At 48.3% G+C, this 26,380-nt stretch overlaps 1 protein-coding gene across 1 annotated transcript in view; it reads left to right on the forward strand.

Moving 5' to 3' along the window:
* Positions 1 to 538: 538 nt before the first annotated feature.
* LOC311161340 (autism susceptibility gene 2 protein-like) overlaps positions 539 to 26,380 on the forward strand; it is a gene marked incomplete at its 5' end in the record, with an annotated part of 71,686 nt that continues 45,844 nt past the window's right edge. Inside the window, 3 exons of the mRNA XM_084218847.1 lie at positions 539 to 757; positions 1,478 to 1,549; positions 3,900 to 3,948. Coding sequence (XP_084074973.1) covers positions 539 to 757; positions 1,478 to 1,549; positions 3,900 to 3,948 — 340 coding nt within the window. The remainder of the gene's footprint in view (positions 758 to 1,477; positions 1,550 to 3,899; positions 3,949 to 26,380) is intronic.

Below are 26,380 nucleotides of genomic sequence, written 5' to 3' on the forward strand. Positions count from 1 at the left end.
GCGCGGCCGCGACGGGAGGGACGGCGCCCGGCGGGAGCCCGCTTTGGCTCGGGAGAGGACGGGCATGACTTTTTAACCAAAACAAAAACAATCAGCCCCTCAAACGCCCCGGCAAACAGCGGAAGAGAACCCAAAAAGCCGCCCGAAGGAAGGGACGCGCAGCCGCCGGCGCTGGAGCCGCGGAGGGAGGGAGGAGGCGCCGCGGCCGCACCGCCCCGCACCGCCCCGCACCCGGAGGTGCCGCCGCTGTCCCCGGCCGCCGCCGCACATGGTTTTCTTTGTCCTGCTGCCGCTTCTGTAGCGCCCGCTCCGCGCCCGCCGCGCTCCCCGCACGCCGCGCTCCGCTCGCTCCTGCCGGGAACCATCTTGCGGGAGCGGGGAAGGGGTCGGCGGCCCGGGAAGGATGCCCGCCCGGCGGCCCGCGCGGCCGGCCCGCGGAGTCGGTTCCCCGCGGAGGATTAGTTGGGGTTTGGCCGCGGGACGCTGAGAGCCGCGCTGGATCGGAGTTGCCGCACACGCCCGTCCCTCCCGCACCGCCATGAGCCGCGGGCCGGCCGCTCCGCGGAGCCCCCGGCCAGCAGGTAACCACGGGGCGGGGGTCGGTGCGGCTCCTGGGGGCCCCGCGGCCGGAGGGAGCGGCCGCCGCGCCGGGGCAGCCCGGGACGGGCCGGGCAGAGGGGGCGGCGGGGCCGCGCTGGCTCCGCGGGCAGGTGCGGGGCCGGTGCAAGTGCCGCGGCGGGGCCGGGCCGTGCCAGCAGTGAGTCAGGCTGCGCTGTCTGGACAGGAAATGTTTTAGTCATACATCCCCTCGAACGGCAGCATATTCCTTGGTGAGGGAAAAATACTCTTTAGGTCATTTTTTTCTGTGTGGTTTGTTGGGGTTTTTTTCTTTAAGCCCAGGGATTGCTGGCTTGTTTCATTTCGCGGTGAAAAGGATTAAGCTGCGCTTGGTAACAAGGGGATTTGGAAGGGAAAACGGGCAAAGTGCGAGGAAGGGAACTGTGTGTCACCAGCTCCGGCTCCGGCAGGAGGAACCGAGGGGGCTCCTCGGGCAGCGCACCTCGGGTAACCCGGTGCTGTCCCTAAATGTCACGGTGCCAGCAGACCTTGCTCATCGGCTGCTCAAGTGAGACCTGGGAAGATCGGGATAAAGGGGAGCCAAGGAAGAGTTGTTGGTGGAAGGGAAGGGAGAGCCGGGCTCCTCTCCGCCGCTGGAGCATCCAGGTTCGGTCACATCGCACCCACCGTGCACATAAAGGCACTTTGTTGTCTGCGCCGGTTCCTGTCAGTACGGAGCGGGGTTTAGTCAGCGCTGCACAGGCACCGAATTTCATCCTTCTGGGGTTGTGCTGAGTTGTTGCGGGTTTTTGACTCAGTTGGGCTTTTTGTTCCTCTAGTGTTGTTGCGTGATGTGACTGCCTAGCTGTGGAAAAATAATAGTTGTATGGAAATTGGTACACTGCGTGTGTGCTGGCAGAGATTGTGTTCGCCTCTCTATCACCGGTACATCGCCTTAGTTGCTATTTTGTATTTAAATCCCAATTTTTGTGTAAGGAAACAGGCAGGCCAAGTTCATCTCTCCGCTCCAGCCAGCATTTGGGATATTTTCACAGTAACGCGGGCAGTGTGTTTATTTCAAGTTGCTCTTCCATTCGGTTGTGTGTGGTCAGTAATGCAAAATGAGCTTCACTCTTGGACGAGCTTTGTCTTTGTAAAAGAATTCCTCTTATAGATGTATGTTAGGTGGATAATCATCTGCCAGGTTGCTCCGGAGCAGTCCTCGGGCAGGCTGCGTTTTGATCGAGGTGTGCCACTTCCAGGCGGCACAGCCCTGTTTGTGACTCGGGTGTGCGATAGCACAGGAAAAGATTGCACCTGAAAAACCATGGCTTCAAAAAACATCTCTTGGTTTACGCTTGGCATTAAAGCAAACTTCTTAAAAAAAGATGTTTTCCTCTTTGTAGTGCTTGGGAAAATCAAGCGAATAGGAAACGTGGAGCTTCCCTGTGCTGTTCAGTTCTGAAACAGTAAAATAAAGTAATAGCTGAAACTGTAAGAAGTTTGTTTGGGTTTTAAAATTGGATTTTCTTTCCAAAAAGAAGGACTGGTTCAGAGAGTTTTGACTTCAGAGAAAAGCTGCATTTGAGAAGACAACAACAGCTGAAAATCACTGGGAAAGATTATTTTTAAGCAGGCTGATTGGCAAGGGTAGGAAAGCATTAAGCCTCTTGTTGGAGTAACATTGGGCTGCTCTTTAAAGCACATGGCCTTCTTGATCTCTTCAATTTGTGCATTATTCACGTATTTTCATTAATTTAGAGAAAGTCGTCACTGCATAATAAATCCATCATTGGGTAATAAATCCAGTGTTTACAAGGTATTTAGTTGAGGCGAAATTGCACCAGCTCGGCTTTCAAAAAAGCCAGCAGTAATCTTATAAAATTTGTCTAGAAGTCTGAAAAAGAATACAGCTTATTTTTAATAATTAATCCTAGAAATCTTGTCTGTCGCTAACTTGAGGGCAAATTTTTTCAGTGTATTCCTACACTGTGATGCACGGTCTGAGCCATGTCTCACTCATTTATCTGGAGTTTCAAATCCAAGTTTTTAGTGCAGTCGAGATAGCGACGTATTTGTTGATTGTCTGGTGATTTTTATCTGGTTTTGAATTGAGAAATTCCTCCCCTTTAACCAAAAACCCCCACAGCCCGTTTTCCAGTGTTTTCAATTATTGTTCCTGAATCCAGCAAGAAAGCAGTTTCTAGGGAGAAATTAAAATCTTTCTCAAGTGTTACATTTTGACCCTGTTTGCAGTGTTCTGCTCCTGAGCACGTTTTCCCTGTATTTTCCAGGAGCAGCCTGGTTCTCAGCGGGGCTGGCTTCGGAATGGAACAGCTCTGTGCTTTTTGTGGGTGCTTTTTGTGGGTGCTTTTTGTGGGAGAAGTTTGAGCTGTAGCTGCCTGTGTGTGTTTTGTGTGTGTGTGCCCAAACACAGCAGCACACAGCTGGCAGAACCTGAGTGTTTGGTGCTTTTGGGCGAGGGGTGTTTGCAAAATGAACATTTTCAGTGTTCCTTCCCTGCCTGGTTTTGTGCCGTTGGAATTTCTGAAAGGGGGAGATCACTGGTTTTGTGTGAAACTGAAATGAAGCTTTTTAAATGGGTAGAGCTGGGCTGGCACCCTGGCATAGAAACAGCAGGAATAGACAAGCTACTAACACAATATTAAGGGGAAAAACCTCCCTGGATAAAGGTGGCTTGATGAAAAAGAGAAGGTTTATTAGTTTACACAGCGAGGTGTCAAGAAGCAGTTATTCTGAGGGAGGCAAAGCTGACGTGGAAATATTCACTGATCCTGACGCTCTCTTTCTTTTTCAAAGAGTTTGCAACAGCAATTTATGAAATTACTAACCTAAGTTATCAACGCTGCTTTGAAGGTGGTAAAAATCGAATGTTCACACAGCAGGGATCCCAAAAATACTTTAAACATTAATTAAGAAATCTGCAGTTCTGGAAATTCCTGAGACTGGGCTGTCTGGTTCGAAATCGTGACTCTTCTGCATCGCAGAATCAATGTCGGAATGTATTGGATAATGGCAGTACAAAGATACACTGTCTGTGCAGCTAATGTTGAAGAAAAACCCCATTTCTTTATGAAATAGAATCTTTCCAAAGAAATATCTGCACTGCAGGGCGGCGAAGCACAGCCAAACAGCACCACCTCATGGACACGGCCTCTGGAGCCGCCGCTTCCAGCGCCCCTGGTTTTGTCTCCTGATTTGTTTCCCTAAAATATACACACCTCTCCCTGTGCATAAATACCCCGTGCCTTGGAAATCTATCACTGCTAGAAAATGTAACTTCTTTTTTTTTTTCTTCTTCTTTTTTATTGGTCTTTCAGGCATCTGATGCCAGCTCTGAGAAACTGTTCAACGCTGTCACAAATAAAGGTAAGGCTGCAATTCACATCCCAAACAGATTTATTTTCCTTTTTTCCCCGCACGTTTCTTTTCATGGCAATTTCAATGGGAGATGAAATGTAACTTGTCTTGCAGAAATGTCGCAATCAGCTTGTTAGTGCTTTTTATGTTTCTCTGGGTTTCAGACGTTTTCTGTATGCTTGGTAATTGCTTTGCTTAATATAAAATATAGGCTTTAAATAATGCATTGCCTGCCAGGTCAGAATTAATTTAAATAACAATATTAGGGAATAGTTTATTTTACAAATGGCTTTAATTTAAGCTCATTTAAATAACTGTAAGAGTTTTCAAAATGTTTTAACTTGATTGTTACTCATCAGCTCCATGATAGACGTGGAATTATGAATAGCCAATTTGCACTGCTGACAGTAATAACCAGCCAACGTTTAGTATTCACAGGATAATAGTCATAAACCATGGCTTACTGTGCTGTGTGCTTTCTGTAGAGTTAATAAATGATAGAGAGGGCCACATTTAAATATTCAGTATCCCATTAATTTCTTCCAAACAGCAATCCAAAGACAGAGCTGCTAATGATATAACAGCACATTAAGGGAAAGCTTGCCCTAAATCAGCGCCCGTGAGCTGCCGTGTGGAGCTGGGCCCTTGTTAGAAACCTTTGGGGATCTTTTCCATGTAATTCTCCTTTTTGGTCTGGTTGGTGTTTTTGCAAAGAGGGTGGAGGGAGCAGCTCCAGGCGTGAGTTGCACAAACAAGTATCATTCAAATCCTTGGAAACGTGGCTGGTTTTTACCCCAGTGTCCTGCTTTTCTCCGGCAGCACATGGGGAGTGCCTGGAGCAGGGTGAGCTTCTGGCTGTAAACCTGGGTTTTATCTGATGGGGTTTGGAACACTCTTGGCCTTACAAGAGGCAGATTTGACTGGTTTGAAATTCAGGTGTGTTCTATTGGCCGGGTGTGGGTTTGCTCAGAGTTTGCCCTGTGTGCTTCTCCCCGTGTTTGGTTTGTGTCTCCGGTGAGTCATTCCAGTGTTTCTCTGTGCTTTTCAATTCTACAAAGCTGGGATGGTTGAACTGGGGACAGAATGTGACCCTGTTACCTTTGGGATTCCCATGCTGATCCGCTGCTGCTTCTGAAGGCTTCTGCTGCATATTGAATTATACCTGGATTTAATTGCATTACGGATCCATAGTCCTGTTTTTCATGTATTAGCATCCTCTGGAAGTACGGTCTGGATTATTTCTGTGGTCTAACCAGGTTATCTCAGTTGGCAAGCTGATTTATCCTTCGTGATTAATGGCATTTACAGGTTCCCCAGGCCCCTCCGGAGGCTGAGAATAGGTGGCACAGCCATAAGAAGGGAAGAGCTTCGTGTCTGGAGTGACCCCAGGCCCCCAAACCACACGTGACTGCATCTTTATTTTGCTAATTTGCTGTAAAAAGCTTTGGCATTTGAGCAGCCCTTTCTTGGGGCTGGGCCAGGGCAGGAGAAGCCGGGTGAATCCACATTCCTGGCGCAGGCCTGTAACCAGGGTGAGGGGCTGCTCTCCTCCCCGGGAGGTGGCTGATGAAGAGTAGGCCCCTCTTCCTCTTCCTTTGGTTTTCTTTTTTGACTCAAACACATTTCCCACATTCTTATTGCTGTTTACTTACGGAGCTTGATTCGTGGCATCCCTTTGGATGTGAATACCCATGCTTGACAGGGAGCCTTTTCTTCAGAGGTACTTTTCTTTGGTGATTTAGTTCCCTTGAAAGGATTAGGGTTTCTTTGTGTAGCCTAAAATCAACATGGGCTTTTCGAAGCTTTGCTTGGGAAACCGTACACAAATAAGCTTTTTAGTTGATGGTAGATTATTCCTTTGCCCCTTATTTCCATCAAAATGGCATCTTTCTTTTCTCCTCCTGAGTTTCCCCTTAAAGCCATATGCTAATTCCTGTTGGTAACATGAATGACAAGGGAGGAATCAATGCAAATCCAGGTGCGGCCAAACTAGGCTGGCTGGTATTTTCTTTTTTTTATTTTTTTTTTCCTTACCCTCTTTTTTTTTTTCCTTTTTCCCCTGGGAGAAAGAGATTAAGGGGAAAGAGAACGGAAAAAGCATAGGGGACAGTTTTGTCAAAAGGATTAGCATTCAGACTACAAAATATCAGGAAAAGAAGCTCAGAAAAGCTCCCCTGTTTGGAGATAATGTCAGTAATTGCTGGCAGGCAGGTGCTGGGCTCTCTGCCGGGCTGGGGGGGCTGTTCCTGCTCTGAGTGCAGCCCTGGGGAGCTCTGAGTGCCCAGGGGCTGTCAGTTTGATAAATTCCGAGTTCAAGTTCCCTCTCCACAGCTCAGGCTTTCCTTCCAAGCCAGCTCTTCCCCACTGTGTTGTCCACGGCTGCTTTTGCCAAAAGCAATAAAAGTCACTTGTAAGAAAGGTCAGATTTGCATTGGGTAAATCATGATGAAACCTGCCAGGCTGGGAGGGCTGGGCAGGCTGACAGCATCCAGCCCTCGGTGTCCATGGCCACCCCTCCTGGGTGTCCCTCAGCCACCCATGTCTCACACACTGCTTGGGTTTTTCTTGCCTTTTAAAAAAAATTTTTTAATATTATTCCTAACTGAAATAGCAGAAGTTACAGAAGTAATGTATTTACAGAGCAGGTTCAAATCCTGAAGCATTTTACATCTCATGTATACATTTTGTCCCCTTTCTGTCATTTCGTTGTGGACTTCAAGGCTTAAGATGTACTCAGGCTCAAGGAGTGATGGATTAGTGTGGATGTGCAATGTGGAACAGTTCCTTCCTCAGAAACACTAAGAATTTAAAAAATCCAGAGCCAAGTGAAATCCCCCTCAGCCCTCTCTAGAAGAGCTGGTAAAACCCCTTGAGGAGAAGCCTCAGCTCCCATTTAGGACTTGGCTGCCCTTGGAGCTGAATGGAAAGGTGCATCACAGAATCCAGAAGGGTCCTGTGAGCTGTGGGGGGCAGCCAGGGGATGTTGGTGTCCCAGGGCTGTGGGGTCACCCCTGTCACCTCCGTGCTGCCACCACTCCAGAGGTCTGCAGCAGGGCTGGGAATGTGGGAGGGATGGAGCTCGGTCCCCAGAGCAGGAGTTGCTGGAGGAGTGGTCCCTGTTTGTGGATCAGAGCCCTGCGTTCCTTGGCTCTGGCAGGAGCACCCTGTAAGGCTGAAATTTCCCAGGGAGATGGCTCCCTTGGGAACCCAGGTGGCTGTGCTGGAAGCTGAGCACCCCGGGGTCTGGCCCTTGGTGATGCTTGACAAAGGAGCTGTCAGTGTCTGAATAAATGAGCTGGGGAAGAGCTGGCAGAGGAGAGCATCCCCCACCTGCAGCTCCTGCTCTCCCTCCCTCGCTCCCTGTGGGATGGCCCTTTCAGTCAGGACTGCTGTTGTGGTCTGTGTGTCACTGAAGGAGCAGGGCTGCCCCACACCCTCTGAGAGTTTCACCTCAGCACCATTAATCCCAGCCAAAGTACAGGGTTTGTTCATGAATTTTTGTAACATGACTTCTCAGCGTAATTAAATTCCATTATCTCTCAATAATTTAAATACACACATCTGAAGCTGCAGAGCAGGCAGCTCTTACTACGACTGTGTGGTTCATTTATGTTAACTCCCTCCTACATACCCTTGGAAAACAGCTTTTCCTGAAGGGAGAAATGAGTCCCAGAGTGGTGAAGTTTTCATTTGTGCTGTATATTGAAGTTTGCCTTTGATCAGAAGCACAATTGGGCTGTTAGAGCTTTTTATGTTCAAATTGTTTACAGGATGTTCATGTAAACTTTATGAATCCTTCTGCTGCGTGGCACCACCAGCTGTCAGGGAAATATTTATACTCTCAGCTGGAGGTAGATCAAGGCATCTGGGTTAGGAGGCTGCACTGGTGGCTGAAATACCAGTCAGATCAAGGCCTGGCTTTTTAGGTGCTTCTACAGCAATATCCTGCCCTAAAAAAAACCCAGGCATGTTGATGTTTCTCCCCTTGGCTTCTGTGGTGAAGCATTTCTTGAGGATCCTCTACAACATCTGTTTCTGTAAACAAGCAGGGAGCTAAAGCTGGCAATTCCTTCCCTGCTGATCCCTTCACGGGAGATCCTTGGCTGTGGAGAGGTGCTCTCACTGGTGAATAAACCATCCCCACGGCTTCTCAGGGGGATGTAAGTGGATCCAGCACTCTGCAGGCAGCACATGTGCACTGTTAATGTGGCCAGTGTGCCAGAGGGCTGGCTGGGGCTGCCTCCCTCCTTTCCAGGGTCTGGAGGAATCCACAGAACATCCTCACTCACCTTTGGGGAGTGTTCTCAGCCTCACCTGCAGTTTTTGGGGTGACTGCTCACTGAAATGCCTCTTCCTGCCCTGCTCCCGGAGCTCTGGAGCAACCCCAGCGCTGCAGGGAACTGGCCCCGGGCCAGCCAAGCTCAGGGACTGCTGAATCATCCCTGGTTTTGTGGCAGTTCTGATGTGAGCCCACAAGTGACACCCTGGCAGTGGCATCTCCTCCCCTTTCTGGTGGAGGCTTCCCTGGTGGCTTTGAATCACTGGTTTGCTGGTGTTTTGTGGGTTTCCAATGCCTATTCAGTATTTTCCATGGGGAAGTCCAGTGTCTCATTAGGGAGAGGCTGAGCACTGGAAAAAAGCTGTGGGTTTGGAGAGCCTGGGTTTAGGGTACCCCTGAGTTAGATGAGAAGAGCTACTGGGTCACTTCACTCTTGACTTGTGAGTGAAGCAGAGAAAAAGGTCAATAAATGTCTTGCAATGGTGCTTTGTTCTGCTGCACAAAAGAGCAAGGCAGCTGTTCTGTGCCAGGGAGGCTTCATCTGAGCAAGGAATTGGTTCATAACACCCCTTATGGCTGCACCTCCTAAGCACAAACCACCCCTCTCCAGTCCTACAGCTTCCATGCCCTCTCCTCCATGTGCTCGAGGTTTTTTGGCTGGACTCTGGCTGCCAGCTGAGCTGGGGGTCCCAGTGCTGTCCTGAGCTGCAGGAAAAGGTCACTGGATAATGGGATGTGCCCAGAGGGGCAGGTGAAAATCTGAACCTTAAGTTGTTAAACTTTCAAAACTGGAGCCTGTCAAGGCTTCCCAAGGAACCTGTAGGTCAGCAATTCAAAACAAAAGCAGAAAGCATCCAGCATGGGACAAGCCCCTGAAGGTGTTGGCTTTTCCTGACCAAAACAGCAGAGGAGAAGTTGCAGGTGTTGTTCTGGGCATCCCTGCCCCCTCGGGCTGGTGTCAGGTACCCTTTGTGCTCTGTTAGTGATCACATGCACCCAAGAGTTCATTTAAGGCTGTGGGTTTTTGCAAAGTCAAGCTATTCCAGGCCAGGGAGCAAAATGGCAATATTTGCCAACACAATTGTATCTAATATGGAGGGAGTATTTGTTTTGTAGATTAGCCTGTACTTGATTTTCTCAAAAAAGTCATCAGTGTTGGGCTGTAAAATTGTGCTAATTGGCTCAAAAGAAGGTGGAAAAATTCTGGAGATAGGAGTGTTTTGGTGACAGAGATCCTGCCTTGCCATACCTGTGGTTGGGGGGTCCAGCCTGGAGGCTGCTGTGGGATTTGGGGAATGGAGCATCCTGCAGACCTCCCCTATCTGGCCTGCTGTTAGTCTCTCCCTTGTAATAAAATGTTATTTTCTCTGAAAATGTATGTTTATTTAACTAGGTCTCTTTTTGCTTCACAATCTGGATTCCATTCAGTCAGTTACCACTCCAATTAACTAACAATTATTTAACATTAACAGTAATTACAGACGCCAGTTAAGCGCCTACAGATGTCAACTGTTAGCTTTGTACCTAATCACTCAATGAAATGGAGAAAGTTCAACAAACATCAATTAGCCAAGCAATTAGTATGAGGTAGGAAAGAGCATGTTATCGTGTGTGAGCTGATTCAATTTATTTTATTTTGTCAGTAAAACACACACAGGCAGACAAGCAGCAGTAAGTTGCTGAGATTAGATAAAGCTGTATTGTTTTGCTGCTTATACAAGGGTTTTTTTCCCCCCTCCTGTTCTCTCCCTTACATAGCTTCACTGTGCTTTGCCAGGCATTTGTTATCTTATCAAATGCATTTCATTCCCATTGGAAAAGCACAGCAATGTCACAGCAGAGGGGCCATGGGGTGTCACCTGAGCAGAGCCACTCCTGCTCAGCCCTGCAGTGGGTTTAACCCAGGAGTTGGGCCAAGGACAGCACACAATGGATCTGTGGTTGTAGGTCAGCTCCTTCACTGCATTTGGCATTTAATGTTGGTTCTGGATGGACTCTGGTTCCACAGCCCCTTGCTTGGGTTGTGAGGGGACCACAGGGCTTTCCCAAAATGTGCCACTGTCACCCCCAGCCCTCCAGGGGGGCAGTGCTGCCTTCAGGGGGATTGTGTGCCCTGCCTGGCTCAAAAGAAAATAAAATTAAAAAAAAAAAAAAAGAGAGAGAAGGAATGGGATAAATTAACTTTAACTTTTACCCAGGGAAAAGAGGTTGATTCCCAGCCACCAACCAAGTTGCAGCACCAGCCTCTCTTCTAAGATGAAGTCAGGAGAGCAGTGCAGAACCTGCTCAGGGTGTGGCCATGGGGTGCTCAGGGTGTGGTGACTCAGGCAGTGGCCGTGGGTGCTCAGGATGTGGCTGTGGTGACAGTGGCTGTGGGTACCCAGATTGCCCAGGCTTCCCAAACACCCAGCCGTGCCACCAAGCCCCCAGGTCACCTCCCAAGCCCTTCTCCCTTAGGATCTGATGCCTCCTCACTTGGCACAATTACACAGCCTGAGCAAGGGCTGTTAGACAGCCACTGTAGCTTAAAAAAGAAAAAGCAGCCCAGAATATTCCACATCCTACAGGCTTGACACTCTGGATGTCAGTAGGAGTTTTGCAGGGACGTCTACAGGAATTGTGGGTGGGGTTTTTTGTTTCTTTGTTGTTTTTTTTTTAATAAAGTCTTAAAAGGTGCTTAAAACCAAAGCAAAAACCAGTTCTCAGCTGTCCCAAACAAGAATTCCTTTTGCCTTCAAATATGTTGGACAGGGTTTGGAGCACCCAGGTGTGGTGGAAGTGTCCCTGTCCACAGCAGGGCTGGAATGAATGAGCACTTTAGGGTCCCTTCCAGCCCAAACCATTCCATGATTAATCACCACCCTGACGTATTTTAAATGTTTCCCCACACAAAAGGATCCCACAAAGTCAGATGTTATTTTATCATGCAGCCTGCCCACAAAAACCCATGGAGTTCTATGAATTAGTCCTTGTTTTCCAAAGTGTGGGAACAGGAGTGGAGAACCACAGGCAGATCTCACTATTGCTATCCAAAATCTCAGCTCTTTTTTCCTAGAAAAACACAGAATCTGAACATGGGAAGGAACTCTTCAGTGTGTGACCTGTATGCAATAATATTTGTCTGAGTAGGCAGAAAAACTGAAATCAAGGTTCCCAGTGAGAGCTGCCACATTGCTTCTGGTGGCAAAGAAGACTTTGTGAAGGATGACACTTTAGTCTGGTGAATTTTTAGCTTTCTCAGGGCTCAGCACAGATTATCCAAAGGAAAAGGCAGGGGCTGATTATGAAGGGGTGCTATGAGCCTCAAGAGATGGAGGGGGTTGTGAGAGAGCATTTCTGGGCCCAGGGGGCAGGATAAAAAGGCTCTGATTTGTCCTTGTTTAGGCTCTAGCTCTGTCTTGTGCTTCCTTGCTCCACTGGCTTCAAACCCTTGTTAACACCCAGCATTTACCTGAGTGCTCTTCTGGACGAGAGTCACAGGAATAAATCCTGGGGCACCCTGGGGACTCAGCCCCCCAGGATCCCTGAGATGTCCTTTTTCCTTATCCCTACTGGATGTTGGTCAGTGAGGGGCACTCAAGCCCCTTTTGCTGTCCCTGTCCCCAGCAGGTCCCATTCTCTTCCCCCACCTGGCTGCTGAGTTGAGCAGTGTGAGCTGAGTGATTGCTCACTAGAAACCCAAACACAGAAAGGAACACAAAAATAAAAGTAGGGTGATTTTGCAGCTGAGTTGCTCAAAGGGAAGATGGGTGGGAGGAGGCAGAGCCTGGGCTGCCCCACCAAGGTGCAGAAGGATCAGGACAGGGCTTCAGCTGCCTTCAGCACTTGTCCTGCTGGTGTCCAAGGCATTCATTATTCAGTGGAACAGAAGCTGTTTTCCAAGCTGGATGTGACTGACTGAGAGAAGCCTCAAGTGTGTCTTGCACAATGTTCAAGTGGTTTAAAAAAGCCAATGTCAGTGTATACTTAGAAAGTGGCAAACAGAGGAGCAGATAAACTGCGTGCTCTTAGAGCAGTTAATGGCCTTGACTTACACGTGCTGGGAGAGGGAGGTGGGAGCTAGGAGGGAGCTCCTTCTGTAATTATCATAGAATTGCACAGTCCAAGAATGGATTGGGTTGGAAGGGACCTCAAAGCCCATCCAGTGCCACCCCTCCATGGTAGGGACACCTCCCACTGTCCCAGGCTGCTCCCAGCCCTGTCCAGCCTGGCCTTGGGCACTGCCAGGGATCCAGGGGCAGCCCCAGCTGCTCTGGGCACCCTGTGCCAGGGCCTGCCCACCCTCACAGGGAACAATTTCTAAGCCAAAAATGTTGTTCCCAGGAAACCTTTTTATTTTCTCTTTTCTTTTGGAGCTGAAGACCTCAGCTTTTGCTGAGGCTGCTCAGAGTGGGGCCAGGAGAGAGGGCACAAGTCCAGCAGCACAAGCCCCAAACCCCACCAGAGCTGGAGTCTTCTAATGCAGCAGGATTCCCCCTGGCACATGAAATCCTGGCTCAAGGCACACTCACAGCTTGCCCCGAGCCCTCCAGAGCCACCTGATTTATTCCAATCTCCTGTTCACAGTCAGAGGAGCTGCCCAGACCTCCTGTTCCCCCCAGCCTGTACTGATTCAAAAGTCATGCATGGCATGGGCCAGTCCACCTTCTCCTCCAGCCCCCTTGGGAACCTTTCCTGGGTCACTTTGTTCTTCATGGGGTTTCACAAACACTGGGGGTCTGGAGAGCTGGGCCAGCTCAGGCCTTGGTGAGGGAGATAGGGAAGAAGCTGGGAAGAGGGATGAGGTGAAAGTGCTGCTGAGCTCCCACAGCCATTTGCTGTACTTTCCAAATACTTCAAGTTCGTGGGTACTTTTGGAAATTAGAGGCAAAGGAATTTGAGTGGCTGGTAAGAGAAAACAGCTGTTGTAGAGCAAGCTGGGTCCTAAGGAAAAATGACTCCATGGAAATGGGTCTGCCAAGTAATAAAGCCACAAATAAATACTTAGTTCATTTACTAGGTTGTTGGTCCCATAAGCACTGAAACTTCATTTGTTAAGAGAAGTGGCATTTAAAAATCAAAAGCAGATGAGCAAGGTCCTGGTTTGCTGCTGGCTGGGTTTATTGCTGGAGTTGTGTGCCTGGGCCTGTGTAGCTTTCAGCAGGTGTGGGAGCTGCCTGGGGACCTTAGCACCAGTTTGTTTTGTCCTGTAATAATAACTGCTGGGTTTTTTCTCTTCTCCTTGCCCATGTTGCTGAGATAAATGGTTATTAAAGTCTGACTTTGGCAGTTTTTCAGCACCAGGCAGGACCTGCTGCCCCTGGGGAGGAGTGGGAAGCTGTGCCAGGAGTACAGTGCCTTCTGTGGATCTCAGCCTCAGGGCTGGGTCAGCCATGGAACTTCAAATAGCAGCTCCCCTGGCACCCTGGGGTAGCACAGAGAGACTGCTGGCATGGAGGGAATTGCTCTCCCAAGGCAGTTGATCCTCAGGTGTTTTGGTTAGGGAGGCAGGCAGACACTTCAGGCTGGGATAGATGGAAAGTCTGGTGCTGAGTTTGTGACATTCCCTGAGAGAGAACAGCTGGAATCTTTCCTCTTCCATCTGATTGCATCTAAAGGAGCTTCTTCAGGTTCTCCTGATGATCTTCCAGAGGTCTAAACAGGTCTCACATAGTTTTCAAGTGGAGGAGATGGGCTGAGCTCTCCTGGGCTCTCACCTCACCTCCTCATCAGGAAAGACAGAAGAATGATCTTGGTCTTCATTCTGGTCTTTATTCATTGCCAGGAGTTCAGCCCTGTGTTCCTCACAGTCTAGTGGGTGTTGGTTTGGAGATGAGGATTGTTGCTGTTTGAATGCACAGCCTGCAGAGCCTTTGGGATCTGGGAAAGATTTACCATGTGGGTGGAAAGATGGAAAGCAGTCAGGGTTTTGGAAGGAGCAGTGTGGAAGGGTTATGCCAGGCTCTCTGAACACATTCAGGGATGAGAGCATGCTCAGGAGCAGCCCTAGAACACCAAGTTCCACCTCTTTCACCATGCCAAGAGAAATCCCATGGCTGCATCAGACACATCTAAGGCCACTCCAGCCAGAGTCATTTTGAAGACATTCTTGAGCAAGCAGCTCTTTGTAACTCAGTTCATACTTGAACAGTTGTGTCTGGCTGCAGACAGGGTGAGCAGCCCTCAGAATGCAGCAGCCTGTAGTGCTCAGAGGGATGAGCTCACCCTGCTCTGGGGATGTTCCTGTGCCTGTGGGGCTGCTCCCTGTGCAGCTGGAGAGGTGTCCTGGCATCTGCAGCCAGCCCTCAGCCACAGCCATGAGCACACAGCTCCCTGAGACTGCTCAGTCCAGGCTCCAGGAGAAATCATAACCTTAGGCTGCAGAACCTCGTCCTTGACCACTTGGAAGGGTAGAGCAAAACCAACTGCCTCTATGGGTTGAATTAGAAAACTCTTATTTCTGTGTTGCAAAGGTCATTTTTCTTGTCCAACAGCTTTTTTCCATGCTGGAGGTCAGTGTCCCTTCCTAAAACTTGGCTGTTGTACCTGCTCTTGTATTTTCCCAGTGGTTTCTCTAGATATGTTATGGCCAAATTAGTGACCTGTGAATTTGTACTTGGAAGGGGCTTATCTCTAGAGGTAGGTGTATCTGCATAAATATTTTACAAAAATAAATATCTTCTAAAAGTGACCCTCTGGAAGTGCCCAAGGCCAGGCTGGATGGGGTTTGGAGCAAGGTGGGATAGTGGAAGGTGTCCCATGGAAGAGGGGTTGGAATGAGATGAGCTTTCAGGTCTTTTCCAACCCAACCCATTCTATGATTCTTTAAAAGATCAGGGCCATCAGATGCTGTGTGCACTTCTGTGATGCACTTTGGGCAGATAAAGCCCAATTTGATCAGTCAGACAAGTCAGAAGCACTTCCCACAGTGAGAGCTCAGCTGGTGCTGAGGGTGTCCCTGCAGAGCCCAGTGCAGTGCCAGCTGTGTGTTGGGGGCTCCCTGGGTGTGACAGCATCACTGCCCAGTGCCAGGGACACCAGGGGACACCCACAGAGCAAGGGGAGGACTTGTCCCTACCCTTGTCCTCCTCAGGTCACTCTGTGCCTGCCTTGGGGGGGGATGGGCCTGCCCTGAGCTGGTTTTCCATCTGCCTCTGGATCTGCTCTCTGTGTCTGATGCTGACTCCTAGCCTGAGTTATCACTCCCCAGACCACCTTTGGCCCTGCCTGCACAGCCCCTCACTCTGTGCACGCCAGGCTCACAGCCAGCACTTGTGGGAATCTCTGTAATACAATTAAATGGTGATAACAATCATCTGGCAAGCTGTTCCACTTGTCTGCAAAGGGCTGGGCAATGTGTGCATGTGGGACAAGTCTGTGCATCTTCTGAATTAATAAAAAAATTAAGTTTGTCGACAATCCAGCCTGCAGTAAATTAACACCTTGCTTAAATAGCTGACAACTTGAAGGAGGGGGTTGGTGTTTTCATACTTAAGCTTGTTTTCTCTGTCTTCACATGCCCTGTCCAGCATCTCCTCTTACTCAAATAACCTAATTGCTCTCCAGCCTTTCAGCAGCACATCAGCTCAGTGCCTTGCTGCCAGGCTGGTTGTTCACCTCAAGGCCTCATTATGTTTTGCCACTATATCAGGGCCAAAAATAACTTGACAATACCTGCTCGATGCAGAGGTCTCTCAAGTGACAAACAAATAATTGGGTGAAGCAAACCCTGAGCACAGTGAGCTGCCACAGCCTGCAGTGTGCACAGCCCCTGGTGACAGCAGCCACCACGCTTCAGAGAGTGCTGGGACACGGGGGACAGCTGGGGATGCTGTGTGGGATCTCCTCAGCAGCCCAGGGCAAGTCATGGTCATTTTCCTGCAGGTACAGGGCTGGCAACTTGGAACAAAGGCTTAACAAAGGCATTTGATGAAATAATAATGAAAAAGCAGCAGCACTCACACTCTGTCATCTTTGGGGGGTCAGTGGGTGTGACAGGAAGTGATCCATCTGTGCCTTTTAGTCTGATATTATAATTAATTTAAAGCTGATTGCTGTGCATATTTAAAAATTAGGTTAGCTGGTAACTTGTCTCTAATGATGGTTTTGATTGCTCTGACAGTTTACACAAAAGCAATGAAACCTCTTGTCTGTGGAGAAGGCAGTGATGGCTGCACCAGGGTCCCCAAAATCAGGACAGTCCCTTTGGGGCAGTCACTGTCCTGCAGCCCTTTGAACAGCACATGGCACAGGGGCACAGCCCCACATCCTCAGGGGGTGCTGGCTGCTGCCCTTCCCCAGGGGCTCTGGGGTGTCCAGGGAGCTGCAGGGAAACAGCCTGGAGTTCACAGCTGGGCCTGGGGACACAGGGAATGGCTTAAACTGAAGGAGGGCAGGGGTAGGTTGGATGTTGGGAATGAGGAATTGTTCCCTGGCAGGGTGGGCAGGCCCTGGCACAGGGTGCCCAGAGCAGCTGGGGCTGCCCCTGGATCCCTGGCAGTGCCCAAGGCCAGGCTGGACAGGGCTGGGAGCAGCCTGGGACAGTGGGAGGTGTCCCTGCCCATGGCAGGGTGGTACTGGATGGGCTTTAAGGTCCATTCCAACCCAAACCTTTTGGGGTTCTCTGAGTAGCTGATACTGCCAATCCTGTGTGACTTCATGGATATAATAAAATAGGTATATTCACAAGTGTGTGAGAGACTCTGTAACCTGACATTTCCTGGAACTGCTCCTGTTTAGCAGTTTTGAACTCCTTTTTGTGCTTGTGAGTGAGCACCAAGTTGGGATTTTCTGCCAGCTCAGTCCCAGTGTGTGCCCAGCAGCTGAGCAGGGGATGAGGATGTTTCTGTTCCTGCTCCTGCTGTTTGCTGAGCTCAGGCAGGAAGGTTTGGTGGGCAGAACGTGGGGAGGAGAGGAGAAGCAGCATTGTGATGTTACTGGAAGTGATTCAGAAGGATGCTACAGGGGAAATGTTACTTGTTTTGGCAAAGAATCTGTAGCATTTTTCTGCAATGTTTTATGATTCTTCTGCTGCTAGCAGTCAGAATGAGGAGTGGCCAAAATAACCAGGACAGCTATGGAGACTTCAAAGCTCAGGGATCAGCCTGGTTTGTGGGTAAAAGTCTGCTTTCAGAATTTATGTGTTCATATTGCTTATTTTAGTAAACATATTATGGATAAAGTAATTTCCAAATGCAAACAGGAGGCAGGGAATAGGATTCTGTCTTTGAGCTGCTTCTTCAGGAAATGATAAACAGACTTTAGCAGTCTCCATTTGAATATTTAGGTTTTATTTGCTTTCCTTTGGCTAACCATGGAATTTAAGCAGTGCTTAAAACCCAGATTTTATCACTGGGCTTTCATTTTCTATCTGCAACTTAAACTTTGCCCTTTGTGGATGGAGTGAATCCATTCTGTTGGGCTGTGGTTTTAATATGGAAAAAGCAGGCAGAGAACTTGCTCTGACAGGAAAAGGTAAATGATTTCCCTATGTCTCAGGCAGGTTAGATTTTTTTTTCTTTTTAAGAAAATTGCTTATACTCTATTTACCTTTTCCCCTGAGGAGTAAGGGGAGGTGGAGGCAGCACATACTTTCTGACACGGTGTGTTTGAGATTTCTCTTCTTTCAACAACAACACCTCAGCCAGGAGTGAATTTCCTGAGGGTGCTTTGCTGATGGACGTGCTGAACCTTGCCTTGTCAGCAGCACATTCCTGGCATGAAATCCCATTCCTGGGATGAAATCCCATTCCTGGCATTTCATGCACCAGCAGCCCTGGTGTGAAGTGGGAGCTGCATGGAGCAATAATTCACATTTATTGGGCAGATTAGGAACAAAACAGCAGCAGGATCAGAGATGCTTGTGTTTGAGTACAGGACTTGAAAGGTTGGGATGAATCCAGAGGAGGTCATGAGATGCTCCAGGGGTTGGAGCTGCTTTGCTGTGAGGCTCTGGAATGACCTTTTTGTGGTCTTCAGTGTCTGAAGGGGCTCCAGGAGAGCTGGAGAGGGACTGGGGACAAGGGATGGGGGGACAGGACACAGGGAATGGCTCCCACTGCCAGAGGGCAGGGATGGATGGGATGTTGGGAATTAGGAATTGTTCCCTGGCAGGGTGGGCAGGCCCTGGCACAGGGTGCCCAGAGCAGCTGTGGCTGCCCCTGGATCCCTGGCAGTGCCCAAGGCCAGGCTGGACAGGGCTGGGAGCAGCCTGGGACAGTGGGAGATGTCCCTGCCATGGCAGGGGTGGAATGGGATGAGCTTTAAGGTCCCTTCCAACCCCAACCACTCCATGATAAACCTTCAAATCCCATTTTCTCAAATATAAAAATAATTGTAGATTCAGGCATCCCTTGGAGAGCTGCAATTAGTTCTGAGAACAAAAGGCTTTAGAGTTCCACACCGTTACAATCATGTTCTTTAAAAGTAAACCAAAATTACACAGCCTCCTTTTCTCCCTGAGCATCTGCAGGAATGCACTTTCAGGTACATAAATATATGTATGTTCTTAATAATGCTCCCTCGTTTGACATGGTGTCTTGCCAGAAATGAAATCATTACTGAACTCCAGAGGGGATTTATGCAGATCCAGAGATGCTCATTACATCTATTTTTAAGTCTGTTGCTGCACTGAGGGCAAGGGGAATTTGTTGGAACCTGTAGAGTTAAAACTTGTAATTTTGTTTGCTAACACTTGCAGAAGATTACAGCTGTGATCCCAGGCCCTTTGAAGTCAGGGGGAGCAGGGGGATCATTAGCACAGGATTATCCCTGTTTTCCTAATGCAGTACACCCAGAGCAAAGCTCCCTCCCTGTGTCCAGCTCCTCCCACCTGGGGAAGGCACACACAGGGATGGTGTCTGGGGATCTTCCCCAGCTGTGGCTGCCCCAGGGGATGGGGGTGTGGTGTGTCTGTGCACTCTGTGTCCACAGAACACACAAAGTCTGTCACTGATAATTTGAAAAGAAACAGTCTAAAGTCTTGTTCTTGGAGCCAGGGTTCTGGATGTCTGCTGCTGTGCATTTTGAGGAATCTCCATCTCAGAGCCTGAGTGTTCCCATAAAAGGTGTTCTCAGAGGCCTCTGGTGTCAGGGTTTTGTCTGGGAGCCCCTCTGCTCTCGGATGAGGGATTCACAAACATCTGCAAGCAGCTGGGACAAAGGTGCATCAGGGCCAAATGCAAGGGCAGCTTTTAGGAGGAAAGAGCCTCTTGTGGCAGCAGGGTAGAGACGTGGAAAAATAACAGAAGTGTCTGCAGAAGGCAAGGGGAGTGTGAGGTGGCTGCTGGTGTTGGGTTCCCTGCAGGTATTTATGGGGTTTGCTGTGACATGTCCCAGTTGGAGAGCGGTTCTGGAGCTGACAGACTGTGCTGAAGGCAAATTCTTTTCGTTAAAAAAGGATTTAATTAATTAGAGCTGACTGTTGGCTGACAGGTTAACTGACAGAGGAAGTGGGCCCCAGAACCTGGAGGTGAGATTATACTGTGACTTAAAATCTCTGCAGTCTCTGGTAAAACTTGGCCTTCCACTGGAATGTCAGGGAAATCTCACTGGCTGTTCTGCAGGGCTTGGTGCCTGAAAAGATTTGCAAGAAAAGCTGCAGTTTCCTAAAATTCAGTTTTCATGTAAAGATCTGATCTGGCAAATTTATTCTAGGCTGAGGCTCATTGAACTGTCTCAGTGGCAGCTTTGCTCACGTGGAATGGGTTGGGGCTGACAGGGAGCTCACGTGGAACTTCTTTAATTGGCTGAAATAAAACTTACTGCCTCTTCTTTTTAACTGCTAAAATAAGTAACCACTTGCTCCAAGAAATGGGAGTTCTGGAACCACTCTTTTCTAATAATTTGCTTTTTTAAATGGAAATGAGTTTGGGAGTGGGTTTAGTGATTGATAGGAAGGTAACTGAGAGTAGAGTGAGATTGAAAATCCCTGGCAGGGTGGGCAGGCCCTGGCACAGGGTGCCCAGAGCAGCTGGGGCTGCCCCTGGATCCCTGGCAGTGCCCAAGGCCAGGCTGGACATTGGAGCAGCCTGGGACAGTGGGAGGTGTCCCTGCCATGGCAGGGGTGGCACTGGATGGGCTTTGAGGTCCCTTCCCAGCCAAACCCTTCTGGGATGCTGCAAAAGGGCAACACAGGGCTGAGTCCATCCTGGGACCTGCTGCCGGATCTGGGCTCAGTCATTCTTTTCCAAATCCATCTGGTGAGCACAAATGAGAAAAGGGAAGGCTTCTGGTAGTTGTTCTTTGAGCCATATGGAAACCATATTTACAGGGTAAAGAGATAATAGAGAAAATAGTGAAAATATAAGTAATAGAGCAGGGTCTGGAAAAATGCAGCTAGAAGACTTGTCTTGACCTCCACCAGAGTCCACCAAAGCTGTACAAGGAGGCTGTGGTGGGGAAAATCCATTCATCCATATTTAATCCTTTCTGTTTTGTCCAGGTTATTCCTTAGATCTGGATGTTAATCCTTTAATTTGTGGTGTCCAGAGAACACCTCAGCACTGGCAAGGCTGGATGATGGTGTGAACATCAGGGGTGTGTTTGGCAGGAGAGGTCAGAGCAGGGTCAGCTCCTGGGCAGGAAGGTCCCTGTCACTTGTGCTGCTGTAAAAACCTAAGTATAATTTAAATGTAGTTTTTGGCCGTGTTTCTAAGGAAAATCACTGGTTTAAGAAAGGTGTTTCCTGGTAAGCTGAGAGCAGCACATCACTCATCGGATTCAAAGGAAGAAATCTCATCTGTTACAAATGAGGTGATTTACACTGGCTAATAATAGCTGTGACTGTTCTGTGGGGTGAGTCCTGAGGATTTGCCATAATGGTTGTTTTCATTGGCACATGAATACCTGGCTGCAAGAGCTGAGACACTTTGTTACAGCCCTTTCCTCTTGGGTAGAATCAGATGCATGGATTGCATATATCAGTATAATCAACCCTGCTAAGATGTCAAAACATCAAGTGTCAATCCTATCATAAAATCTAAACCCATCTTGTTTTCCTTTCCCTTTTTTCCCCCCTGTGCTCCATCTAAAATAAATAACTGAGAAATAACTGAATGAATATAACCCATTTCTCCAAAGAAAGAAAAATAATTGCCTCCAGACTTCTAACTTACCTGCCAAATTGCATCCTGATGTGAATTGCAATGGACAAATTATAATCTTTTGAGACAAGGGAGGAGATGATGGAGTCTGTAAGTGACCCTTCCCTGGTAGGCACAGTCAGACTGAAGCTAAACTTGGCAAGTGATTTGCACTCACATCCGGGGAGGGTCGGTGCCCAGGTCACCCTCCAGAGGCAGGAACTGCAGAGGGTGAGGAGAGGAGCTCCAGGGCTGGGCTGGGGCAGGAGCAGCTGCAGGGCTGTCAGGGTCACACACTGCACCAGCTCTGTGTTCCACCACTGCAGGGAAAAACCCGACCCAAGCTGCCAGAACAAAACAAGGACAGTGAAGAGCACAGGGGAGGAGGAAGGTCCAGGCAGGGAGTCTCCTGTTAGGTGACCATCAGAGAGATTGGTTCCAGGGACCATCAGAGAGATTGGGGCATCTCTCCTCAAGAGCTTTGGTATTTTGTGGAGGGTTGGAGCTAGATGAAGTTCAGTATGTGGCAGAGGGGTGTAATGAGGTGATCTTTAGGGCCCCTGCAGCCCAAACCATTCAGGATTCCATGGTTCTGTGGTTCTGTGCCCTCCAGGTTCAGCCCTGCTCAGACATTGGCACTGCTGGGGGCTCCTCGTGGTTCTTGGATGCCTTTTCCTGCCCCAGCCAGTCCTGGGCAGTGGCTTGGTTTAAATCCAGCACCATGTGGAGCAATCCAGGACATGCCTGTGTTTAGGAATGGCCATGAGAGTGCAGAGGATTCCTGGGCCTTTAAAGACAGAGAGATTTCTGTGATGTGCTCAAGACCTGGCTGCAGCTTTTATCCCATTTCACTGCTGGAGTGGCTTCTGTGTGCCTGGGGGCACAGCTGAGGGTTTAACTCACAGGAGTTCATTACTAAGGGGTGAGGACAGTAATGCAGAATGGTGCAGGATGTAAAGGTTTACTTTGAACTCCAGAAAATACCAGTGAAGAAACAGAACTTAATTTTCAGCTGGAAGAGTGTTTTGTGAAAAATCTTTCCACACACCCCACTCAAATCCCCACTTTGTCTGCAAACAGGGAACCTCAACTTGCCTAAAAAAAACTTTTGTATAAAATCTTGAGAACAAGCTCAGTAAGAAACTGCAGTACACACTGTAGCATCAACTGTGTAAAAAACCCCAACGACTGAGGAGGATTCTGCTGTGAATTCAACAGGAGCAGTGGGCACAGGAGTTTCAATCAGCTTAGTGGCTTCAGTGAGTACAGGAACTTCAGCAGCTGCAGTGCCTGCTGTGGCTGAGTCTTGCAAGACACATGTAAAAACTAAAATGAAAAATTGTCTTCCTTTTTTTGAACCATCTAGATTGTTACTTCACCTATTTAGATGCATCTGCATATGGTTTTCTGGCCATTTCAATGCTGTGATTAGCTCTGATTTTTTTTTTTTTGTGACTTCTTAATCTGTTGTGGAGAAGTCAGACTATCTACAGCCTTTGGTGAAACTCAAAAACCCTCTGTTTTTTTATCCCTCACTCAATGCTGTCACTGCCTGTGCACATTGGGCTCCACTGAGGTGCATCCTCAGAAGGTACAGCCAAAATATTTGCTGTGCAAAGGCTTCAGCTGGGTTTGGATGGGGTCAGTGGGTTGACAGATCTCCCACTGGTTGAAGCTGGGAGTCAGAAGCCAAGTGGAGAGTTTTGTACCCAGCTCAAGTCACCTGAAAGCTGATCTTGACCTCTGGAATGTCTTTGGCTGTGTGAATGGTGCTGCTGTTGGAGCTGCAAACAAGGATTAAGACTGGAAAAATAAAGGAGGGAGTAAATCCTTCCAGCCTTGGCTGTGGGGAGCAGGAGCCACTACAAAAGGAGGTCATGTCCCACTGCAGAAAGGCTGGAGGAAAACAGCACTGCCCGTGATTGTGGCAGGTTCTAGGGCAGTTGGGATTGGTTTTTTTAACCTCAGGAATGGTAAATGGCATTTGGTAACTTGCTCTGGAAGGCGATAGCAGGACCATAAGCGTTTTCTGAGGGAGGCATGAGCTGTAGAGGTTTATTAATAGGATGTAAAACAATTATTTGTTTGTGTGCTTTCTCCCCTCAGGAATTTTTTATTTTCTGTTTTCTAAATAACACAAGACATCCTTGGCAGCAGAATCCCCACAGTTGTTAATGTCAGATTGTTATCAGATCTGGCAGTGATTGTTTTCTAATAATAAGTATGTTTTTCCCTTGCTGCCCATGTAAGAGTGACAGTTTGCTGCAACTCAAGGCAAGATGAAAAAGAAATTCAGCATTTGCCACTTACATCCCTGAAAACAAATTATCTACTTAGTGCAGATCCTTTTCTATTATTTATCTGCCTTTTAGTTATCTAAGAAATGGCTTTCCAAGAAGCAGATGAGAGGCAGGGTTGGAATTCCTCTGCTTTTTAGCTCTTGCTTAGGTCTTGTTCACGTTTGGGCTTGACTGATAACTCTCCTCCACTCCCAAGGGAAAAGCTTCTGAAACTCATTTCAGTTCTGGTAATATTGGTAGGGTTTGTTGAGATGTTTTAATTTAATGAGCTTGACAACAGCCTGGGTCAGTGATCAGATTTCCCACTTGGAATCTCCTGGTGAGCCAGGTGTTGCTGTGGTTTTGTCCTGGCTGGGATTCATCCCTGGGGCTGCCCAGCAGACCCAGAGGAGCTAAATCCTCCTCCAGGAAGGCACTGCAGAGGCTCAGAACAGGTCCAAGTTCCTGATCTTTCTCATTTCCCTCTGCTTGGTCACTCGGGCTGAGCTGTCCAAGGAGTTGGAGAAGGGATTCTCCTGGAGTCTGCAGCAGCTGTGGGATCCCCAACCAGTCCATGGCCCTTTCCCTGCTCCAGCCCATTCCCCAAGCAGAGCTTTGTGATGGCTGTGCAGTGCCTGTGTCCCCTGGGAGCCCCAGCCCTGGAGTGGGGATGGGATGGTGATGGGATAATGGGATGGGGATGGGGATGGGGATGGGGATGGGGATGGGGATGGGGATGGGGATGGGATGGGGATGGGGATGGGGATGGGGATGGGGATGGGGATGGGGATGGGGATGGGATGGGGATGGGGATGGGGATGGGGATGGGGCTGGGGATGGGGCCAGCCTGGTCCCAGGGCAGCAGTGACAGCCTGGGGTGTCCAGCCAGAGGAGACTGGGCAGCACTCAGAGCTCCACTCCTCTGTTATGGCAGCAGCACAGCAGAGGCAGGTGCTGAAGCCCAAACACGAGGCCCCCTCTTTCAGAAAGGGATTCAGTAGCTGAAAGCACTTTTTTAGCCTGAAAGTGATACTGTGTTAAGTATAACCCTTCTGGACTGTTCCTTCCTGGGATGATTTTGGGAAAGTGCCATGGCCCTGTGTCACTGAGCACCCCTTGGTGCTGGGGGCATTAACCACCAACCAGAACATTATTGGAGCACAAGCTGCTGTGAGGGCTTTTTTTGTCTTATCAGTCTTCATTTTAAGATTCCTGGCAAGATCCTCTTGTCTTCTCTATGTGATATTCTTAGCTGGAAGATTAACTGATGTTCAGTTTCTAGAGTGATTTTAGTCTTATTAGTGAGAACATTTGGTAGTGTGTACTTTGTTTTAATTTAGTTGGCTGTATTGGAATTTAAAGTCTGGAAGATAACGTGTTCTTCTGTTTTTGAAAAAAGTGAAATCCATTTAGTAGGAGTAATTTTATTCTTTTAGTGTGGGACAGGAGTTGTTTAGCAAAGAGGAGGCTATACATGGTAGCCCAGCCCCAACTCCCAGACTTAATGAGACCTGACTGCAAACTGTGTGGGAAAAGACTGGCATCAAGAATCTCTTGAAAATTAAATTTCAAGAAAATAGACCAAGTGAAGAAAGTTTTTCTTGCTCTGTTTTCCTTTGCTGTGTTTCTTGTGTATCAGATATTGCAACCAATAATCATTGCACTTATTTGGGTGAAATATTCCTCCCTAAATAACTCTTGCTTCAATGATCTGCTTTGTTGCCATTCCTGATATCCAAAATTGGAGTTCTGGAATGGATACCCAGGATTATTTTGGGAATAGGAAGATTAAAAATTTTCTTCACACTTTTCCCCAAGCCCTTTGACTGTGAGAGTGCTGAGATCTCACCCTTGTGTTGCTGCTGCAGACAGTGGTGCTGTTCCTTCTGAGTCAGTATTCAATCCACACTCACTCCCACATGGTGTTTGGGATCCTTTGAAGCTGCACATTGGGTGGGTACTTGAAGATTTGGAATGGTAAAGGGTCAGGATGGGAACTGGGCCCTGTCCTCACACTGTGCTGTGTGAGAGGGGATGTTGTGAAGTCATTTTTAATGGACTCAATGATCTTAGAGGTCTTTTCCACCCTTAGTGATTTTATGGTTCTGTGACTCAAAGGTGGCATGCCAGGAGCTTGGATAAACGTGGAGCTGAGCATTTATGATCCTGAAGTATTTCCTGGTATGTTTTAAAGCTGATGTCTCCTAGCTGCAGCAGCTGGTTCAAATCCAGGTGTGGGTATGGTGCCTCTGCAGTTTCACACAGGTGAATAAAAAAGCCCTGCAGAGATTCAGCTCCTCATGGTGGCACTGACACACATTTACACCATCCATTCACCGTGGCACAGCTACTTCATTTCTTCCTTTTGTGGGCTGATGGTTACTTAAACAGAATAAAGTTCATTCACAATATTATTGCATATGGTTTGGAAGAGTGATTTTTTTAGTGTGAAAACCTGTAAAATGCAGAGATAATGTTACCTTGCCAAGTGTGGGGACCTGGAAGATGCTGCTGCCTCACAGTTCCATCTCCTGCATCATTAGCAGAGCTCAACAGCAGCTCTTGTCTGCTCTTAGAGAGGCTCTTACCACTACTAAGAGAAGCTGAATTACCATGGAGTGGTAATAAGATGCAGCATTACTGCCTTTCATGATTTTATCTGAAGTCTCATCATCTTTTTTTTTGTTGTTATCCTTAGGTAATATCATTATGTGAAAGGCATTCCCTTTCATGAGGCTAAAAACTGCAAGGCAAATAAAGAAAGCCCTGAATATACATCCTCTGGTTTTTGAAGCAGGTTTCTAAGAGGGGGCATTGACTTG

Source organism: Fringilla coelebs, assembly GCF_963513975.1.
Source record: "Fringilla coelebs genome assembly, chromosome: 20".
NCBI lineage: Eukaryota > Metazoa > Chordata > Aves > Passeriformes > Fringillidae > Fringilla > Fringilla coelebs.